Source organism: Diadema antillarum, unplaced genomic scaffold (genome assembly GCF_040938485.1).
Source record: "Diadema antillarum isolate AM-2024a unplaced genomic scaffold, OU_Dant_1.0 scf00000208, whole genome shotgun sequence".
Classification (NCBI taxonomy): Eukaryota; Metazoa; Echinodermata; class Echinoidea; order Diadematoida; family Diadematidae; genus Diadema; species Diadema antillarum.
In genome coordinates, this window is record NW_027271097.1 from 1,268,601 (window position 1) to 1,277,140 (window position 8,540).

General features: G+C 40.1%; 1 protein-coding gene across 1 annotated transcript; it reads left to right on the top strand.

Annotated features, from left to right (window-relative positions):
* Positions 1 to 1,960: 1,960 nt before the first annotated feature.
* On the top strand, positions 1,961 to 8,078 carry LOC139724229 (NXPE family member 3-like). The gene is made up of 5 exons (XM_071635373.1): positions 1,961 to 2,095; positions 3,100 to 3,693; positions 4,308 to 4,477; positions 6,378 to 6,424; positions 7,255 to 8,078. Exons 1-5 carry the CDS (start codon positions 1,961 to 1,963, stop codon positions 8,076 to 8,078), a joined length of 1,770 nt encoding a protein of 589 aa, XP_071491474.1.
* The last annotated feature ends 462 nt before the right edge of the window (positions 8,079 to 8,540 follow it).

The following is an 8,540-nucleotide window of genomic DNA, read 5'->3' on the forward strand; positions in this document are numbered from 1 at the left end:
TCTGTATTTCAGGGATTTCTGACTTTTCTTATTGTCTATATTTTTCTGCTTTTCATTTACAAGCTCTTGCTGTGGCTTTTGCGAATAACGCCGTATGCTTGTTGGTAATACAGTACTCTCCGCGTAATCGGGTATCGCTTAAACGGGTACTCCGTTTAATTGGGTAGTAATGTCAAAATCAGTTCCAATGCACATTAAAATTACCTGATAATCGGGTTTCCTCTCAGCATAAATGGGTAAATAATTTTCTTTTAATCTATTCTACCCTCATTTTATCGCAGTTATAACACTTTAAGGAATCATGAATGTCAAATTTACTCAGCTAATCGCATTCTCTGCCTAATTTGCAAAAGAGACCGATCATTTGGGGAGTGATTAAACATGAAAACACAATCATGTACCAGGGGAGTACCGACTTGCCACATGTAAACGAACATTACACATGTAGCTGACACTCACAAGTGCATAGACAGGAGTTGAACACACTTGCGCTCCTCCCTTCCTCCGCTGCAACATTCACAATACAAATGTACGAGAAGTTTTCAACGAAAATCAGGCCATGCAACATCTCCATAATTTTGCTTTCCCCTAGTCGCTTCTCGAAAAGTAACCCGACGTTCTACGTGTCTATAGTGCACGGAAAGAGATGTGTTCATTTCAGAAAACGCCTGCGTGTTCGCGAGGATCGAGTTTATAGTCAAACAGCAAAGTTTTCTGAAGACATATTTGTCCATAAAAAGAGTGTAAATTATTGCTCATGACTGAGCAAGTGTAAGGTATGTAGTATAATGTGCCGTGCAAGCACTCGTGTTAAGCATACAGTGTAGGTGTTTGGTGCAGTGTATAATGCATACATTGATACACATAGTGTGTGTCAATTGTGAATGCGACGTGCTCTTCTGTTAATCGGGTACTCCGCTTAATCGGGTAAGAAACGCTCTGCCCGAGCCTACCCGATTATGCGGAGAGTACTGTACAACGACCTGAATGTCATATGCAATCTTGTCAATTTACACTATATCTGCATGCCACATTATATCACCTGCTCATAGGTTTGTGTGTAAGAGTTGTGCACATTCGACTCTTTGGCATAGAAAGAGTTACAAAAAATTATCAAGGCTCTCCGTTTTTAGAAAGAGATCCGACAGCCAAGTAATGACACATGCTCACGTGTAGAATTTTGGCATTGTCAGACAGTTCGGAATAGATATCCGTGGGATTCAGTAATTAGAGACTATGACAACCACCAGCGCTCACGGAAGTTAACAGGCCATGCTGGTTTCCCATAAGTGACCCTTTTTAATGATAGAATAGGTATAAAGCACACAAGAAAGAGGTTCCTTGTTCTCTTATTACCGAATCATCTCACGGGTCGTAGATTTTATTTTAGCTTCGGAATTGTCTGTCAGTTCCCTTTGGCACTTCAGCAAATGTCATTCTTTGGGTTTTGGTTTAAATTTACCAACGTACTTTAATTTGAAAGTGCAATGATTAATGATAATGATAATGATAATAATAATAATAATAATAATGATAATAATAATAATAATAACAATAATGATAAACAATTATAAGGTCTTATTTACACAGGGTAGCCTCTTCAGTGTTGCCACTGCTCTACCAGAGGGCCCTGCTATCATTATTACCCTAGCATTGCCAGGTATCCATTTATACACCTGGGTCGAGAGGGACATAGTGGGTAAAAACATCTTGTCCTAGGACGTAGGCACTGGGTGGGATTCGAACTCGGGTCGTCCGACCCGAGTCTTGTACGCTATGCCACAGAGCCCCCACATGAATGCAGCCTTAAATTTATTCTAGGCCTACATCAGCGATTTTTTTTTTTCAGCCATAAACATGAAAAGCGTAATAGTACGACATACTCAGCTCCATGTAGGATGGCTGCAGGTGACTTTCAACAGATCTCACTGATTTTTCTTTTCCCTTTTATTCAGCCGTCATGACACCTGGTACGAAAAGGACTGTTCTAGTCTTCAACACGCTCCTGGTACTCGTGCTGGTCACCGGTGCATTGTGGGTAAGCTGGACCCCGACCGGAATGTCAGCACTGAAAAGTGCCCCTCCGATTCTCATAGTAAGTGCAAAACTGACCTTGAAATCGAAGTTCAATATCGGAATGAAAAAGAGTCGATGGAATTAAACAATCACAAGCTCCTTCTTGCCCATTCCACGCCCACTCCCTTCTCTCCGTCACGTTCGACATACCATCTTCCTTTTCCCCTTCCCGTTCTTCGGTTTTCTTTTTGAGGCTTATCCCTATTTCCCATTCTTTTTCTTTTCCTCCTTCTTTCGCTAGTCCTTTCTTTTCCTCTTCTTCCTTTGCATTTTGAGATCATATTGTGTGTATTTGTGTGTGTGTGTGTATGTGTGTGTGTGTATGTGTGTGTGTGTGTGTATGTGTGTGTGTGTGTCGACTTAAACAATAAACGATCTCATAGCACTGAAAAATGTCAAAGTTGTGACGTTGAGTCCACATGAAAGTGTTGTGACAATGAAAGCAGTTTAGTGATTATACCACAACAGAGCACAACACTATATAACGTTGCCCTGAACCGCGCTTATGCAGAAATGGATGAAGCATGGCACTTTTTAATTGTTATACTTGTGCCCTCCCTTAATGGTGAAATAAAGTTACATAATATGAATGAAATGAATCAAAGTAAACCAAATTAAATGAATCATGGTTTCATCTCTTCTCTTAAAGTGTGCCCTGTGTGATGTACTAGTAAGTGGATGTCCTTCTCGTGACGTAGGGTAGGGCCTATCGATATTCCGCATGCGCAGATGATAATAGACTGTATTATAGTGAACCCTGCGGCAGTGCCGTATAAAGGATAATGCGACAGCGCCAAATGCGGGAAACGAGTGTGCCCTCTGTGTACCCTTATTAGTCTGCCTGTCACTACTGGCTGACTTCTGAAGCACACTTGTATCGGGTTTCACTACCCCCAATATATGAATTGTTCATAAGGGTTACTAAGACTTCAGCCATGACGACTTTGAACATTGTGAACATTCCCCTAATGACCCATCCCAGTTTCACGTCATTTTCAAGGCACTAATATGCTCCATTTCCAGACTGCAGGAAACGCTCCCCGTGGCATGGAAACTGAACATCCCATGAAAGTCGAACCTGAACCCATGCCTCCTTCCTTCTGTCCCCGTAAGCCAGAAATGCGAGCAGGATGGTCAGTTGAAAATCTCCCACCCCTGGGTCAGCCGCAAAACCCGACATGGACTCGCGTTGCAGACATCACTAGTCACGTGCACAGTTATTTTACTGTAGTGAACCTGCGTCCGTCTTACCGCGTGTGCGACCAACTCGAGTTGCGAATACAGGCGCGTAACGGTCGGGCGGAGGATAAATCGTACGGTGGGGACTACTTCCGGGCCAAGGTTTTCACGAAGTCAGCTCAGTTTAACGCTGGCTCGTCGACGGACGGGGAAGTGATAGACCACGGGAACGGAACATACAGCGCCTTTTTCACACTCAAGTGGGCGGGAACGGTGAACGTCACTGTGACGCTGATTCACTCAAGTGAGGCGGTCAGCTCCATTCGACGGTTCCGGGATGCGGTACCAGCTCGCTACGTTTACCGCGGAAACTTTGTATCGCCCGACGGGTCTCGGCGAGAGGAAACATTTTGTAACTTGGTCCTCCCGAATCAAGAGGTAAGAGCGTTCACCAATTAGTGCAATACTGCATGTTCTGCATCTGCATGTAGGCCTACATCACCGACACCCCTTTACAAAAAGCGTAACGATATAGACATTGGCTGGACAATATTTATCTGCCTTCATTTTATGTAAATCAACACATTTTTACTAAACAATTATGTTCTTGTTAAAGTATTCATATCCATGATAAGATGCCAGCATATTAACATATTTTCCTTTAAAAAACACAGGCCAAAAGTCAAATGTGTATCTCTAGACCAGCATTTCCGATAACAGCACTGCCGTTGTGTTAAATTTAGCTATTATGATAACACTTATGAAAAGGAGATTCAGTGAATTTGAATTGAAGTTTACAAAATATAACAGTTGGCAAAAAACCCCTCTCTTTAAAATCACATAACTTTGGCTTTTTAATACCCCAAGTATAGGCAGCTAATGAGTATATCCGATCAGCATCGTATCTTCCTTCTGTTTGTCCCACTGTTATACACAAAAGTGCGGGATGTCTCATGCACAGAGCAAAAAGAAAGTACCAAATAGCAAAGAATCAAACCACATGACTTTAAACTTCATTTTCTGCGTCATGTTGGGTTTTTTTTTCACCACAGAAAGCTGTCTGCAACTTGACTGATTCTCGATCAGGATCCCCGTGGTTTTGCCAAAGACCGTCCTCTCCGGCCCTGAGCTGCGCGGACTGGCGGCAGAGTCGATGTGACACCGGCGCAGCATACCGCACAGAAATCCCAACGATGCCACCAATTGAAAAACTAACCATCATGTAAGGACGTTTCCTGAAGAGAAATGTATTATGGTGCATTAACGTGTCAGACGGTGAATCGTTCCAATTTTCAATTCAATTTCAATTCAGTTATACTGTATAGTTCCATCAAACAAACAGGCATACACATTCAAACCGTGAATCGTTCCTATTTTCTATTCAATTTCAATTCAATTTCAAATCAATTACACTCTAGTTCCATCAAACAAAATGTAGGAATATATTATGTTTATGATATACAAAATTCATAGTACAGTTTCAGCCATGTATACAATTTTTTCATCCTTTGATTGTTGCGTCAGATATTGCCGAATTTGATACATGTATATACATTTTTGCGGATACAATCACTATCGATTCTATTCTTCTACATCAGTGAATAATTCCACAACTTAATTAAACTTTATGCTTACATGGTTATGAGAAAGTAAATCGAGGTAGATGATGGAAAACAATAGTAGGCATGCCACAGTAAATAATCTGCCACAAAGCTGACAAGCATAACCCAAATTGTGCGTGTGGATGGGATATAGGAGGTCATTCAATTACGTGTTTCTTTTATGCCCTTCAATACTTGAATCCAGTTTCAGTACATTGTTTTGTGACTCTTATATTGGATGGTTTGTCTGAATGTCAGGCACAGCCATTGGTGAAAGATATACACCGGTGTATGAGGCGTAAAATATTTCGATAAGAGGTGTGTGGCCTGCATCCATATGTCACTGCTTTTGTTCAGTGATGTTACGCACTTTACTCGAGGTCTACTACACATCTTTCCATTCAACTAATTCTTTTACCAACTCATCATTCTGTTCTTCCACTTCTTCCATCATCCCATTCATCAATTCGAATTCTTTCATGACCGCTATAAAAGGTAGATTTAATGAAGTACACTTTAAAACTGAAAGTTTATCAGCTTCTTTGAAGCGCATTCTCAAAGGTTGCAATATAAAATGTTCCAATGCGTGACAATGTATACAAATAAGGAAAAGTGCGATCATCAGTCTTAATGTATAAAAACAATAGATATGGCTGCAGATAGCAGAATACCTCTGAATTCACACGACACACTAGATCCCGATAGTTAGAATCCACAATTGTATTTTAAAATGAAATAATAGATTTTCGTTAAAGACTGATGTTTAATCCAAAGACTGTCAGTGCTTCTGGGAATGTTTCCCATTTTGTCCATCTCTGAAATTTCCTTTTGACATCGCTACCCCGATATCTTATTTTCAACCAGCTGACAAAATTTGACTCCAAGTTTTCATGTAAATTATAATTCTATGTATGTATACAGTCATAATGGTTTACATCCTCTTTCTCGACACGGAGCATAAAGTACTGCCCAAATTCGCGGCCTGATATGTAAAGACTTACTGACTGGGTTAACAGGAAGAAATATCATATAACTTATTAGATGGATGAATTACATTATTCATGTTTCAACTGGTGCCCCAAGATATAAAGTTATTGCAACATTAGACATGCCTGCACACAAACACACTAATATTACACCAAGCAACCAACACTGAAGCACGGCGAGCAAGTGACTACATGTATACTGTCATATCATATTTCTCCGCTGTACCTGTTGTTAACCTCAGATGAAATCTAACGAGCATCATTTCCAAAATACTTAACCAATCTTCTTTAAATAATACGTGATGGAATTTGAGAAACGTTTCAAAGCCCAGACCACTTCCTTGAACTTTCATGCTTTTCGTAAAAAAGGATGGAAGAAAAAAGAAAGAACTGAAGAAAAGAGAGTCTTTCAGTCTTTCTCGAAGCTCGGTATTTGAATCTTGTTTTTCTTATGATATGCCAGTGAACAATGGTTTACGAGTTATGTTAATCTATGAACATACGGTCACACCTTTTCCATTTTTTTCACATGCAGCCCCAAGCATCACATTTCAGGAGATGTACAGCTTGTTCAAGTGGAAGGTAAAGAAACTTTAAATCCCAGCACATACCGATGAGAAAACATTTTGTTCAAAGAGCTTCTTTTAATCATATCGTTTCTGGAAGAATTTATAGAATTGATGGCTGAATTATGAGGGTTTTCTTTTTTCTTTTTCCTTGTTCATAATTTGATTTGGACGAGTTGAGGGGGTTGAAGCGCTTCATTAAAAACTTATTCATAATGCACACATAACATCTGATTATACATAGAAGCATGGTCACGATAGCATATGATGTCATTGTCCAGTTATTAAAATGTATATCGTTCGCCATGGAAACGACACAAACAAATTATTATAAACTTAATTAATAATAAAAATAATTAAAGCTTAATTTTTTCGGACCTATTTGAGTGTTTAAAATCTAAATCATTTTTTTCCGTCTTCAAGAAACAACAGAGGAACACTTAAAGAAACTACTGTATCACAAGCTCAACAAAAGTTGACGCGGAAGCAGAGCTCTAGCGTTTTATGATAGGCCTACCTTATTCATGTTATTTTGCCCTTCCAAAGCAGCTGTTTTTACAAATTCAGTGGAATACAATTGAATTAAGGAATTTTAGTCATTATATGAATATTTATCATATTGAATACCATTCTTATCGCACATCACCCATGATTCGAATAAAATAGATCAAACATTTACTGATTTTATTACATGCACTAAGTACGTTCATGACGTTAAGTACTTAAATCACAGTTTGTATGTGTTACAGCTTGCTAAATTGCACACTGTCTTTAAGTGTAGCTTAACAAATAATAAACAAACAAACAAAAGCAGCACTATAACGCATTCTCTTTGCCGTTGTGCAGATATTGATGTTCCACAAGAACCAGACCAGCTTTCGGGAACGAAAAAGGCTGTGCTTCCGCCATGTACTATCAGCAGCTACACCGACGCAGCACTAGAAGGCGGCTATTATCTGAACGACCTATGGAACGACCCTCGCTGCACGATAAATCGTCTGTCTTTGAGTGAGACGAGAGCTTGTTTAGCAGGGAAGACACTACACTTCCTCGGTGATTCGACCATTCGACAACTCTTTGAATACTACCTGGCTAAACTTTCCCCATCCATGCGGAAGACCTCCAACGAACCAGAGCCCGTTTGGCATGTCGGGCCCACGCGGGCACGAGACGCGCAGTTCAACACCAGCATGGTCTTCCGCTTCCACGGGTTTCCTATAGGCAGGAATGCTTGGGCGACGGTGAAAGATATTCACTACATAGCTAACGAATTGGACGACATTGTGGCTGACAACCGAACTGTTGTTGTCATCTCAGTCTGGGCGCATTTCACTCAACAACCGAGGTGGTTCTACGAGAACCGCGTCCGTGCAATCACTTCGGCAATCGATCGTCTGCTAGAACGTAGTCCGTCCACTTTTGTTATGGTGAAGAGCGCCAACACGCGAGAGCATGTTGATGTCAATCAACTCATTTACCATTCGGACTGGCTAGGGAGAGATCTAGACCAGATATTAAGACAGCACGCGTTGAGAAAGGCGAATGTTGCTTTCATTGACGCTTGGGACATGTCCAGCGCCCAACTTATACCGGACAACGTTCATCCTGGGGGATCGCATGTGAAGAATCTTAGTGATCAGCTACTCACCTTGATATGCAAATCACAATAAGCCTTATTTGTTATTTAAGGAGAATGAAATCAACAAAATACATGTTGATTGAGTGAATAGATCCATATTAGAAGAATGCACCAGTGAAAGTTTGAGGAAAATCGGACAATTTGTTAAAGTTATGATTCTTTTTATAATTTTGGTGATGAGACCGCTGAATCAGAAGACTACTACGGATCATGACATTACATGTACTGCCATAAATCAACAAAGAAAATACATGTACAAAGAAAATTCAACTTTTTTACACTTTTGTAACAAAAAAAAAAAGATCTCTAGACTTACCCCTTGCATAAATTTGCTGGAGAATGATATTTTATACCCATGACAAAATGTCAGAAAAAAGTCCAGGGAATGCACAATTTTCATATGAAATTATCATATTTTGTGAAACTTTCTTTACGTTTTCTTTAAATCGTAGTATATATCTTTGGTAGTCTTTTGATCCAGCTGTCTCGTCAT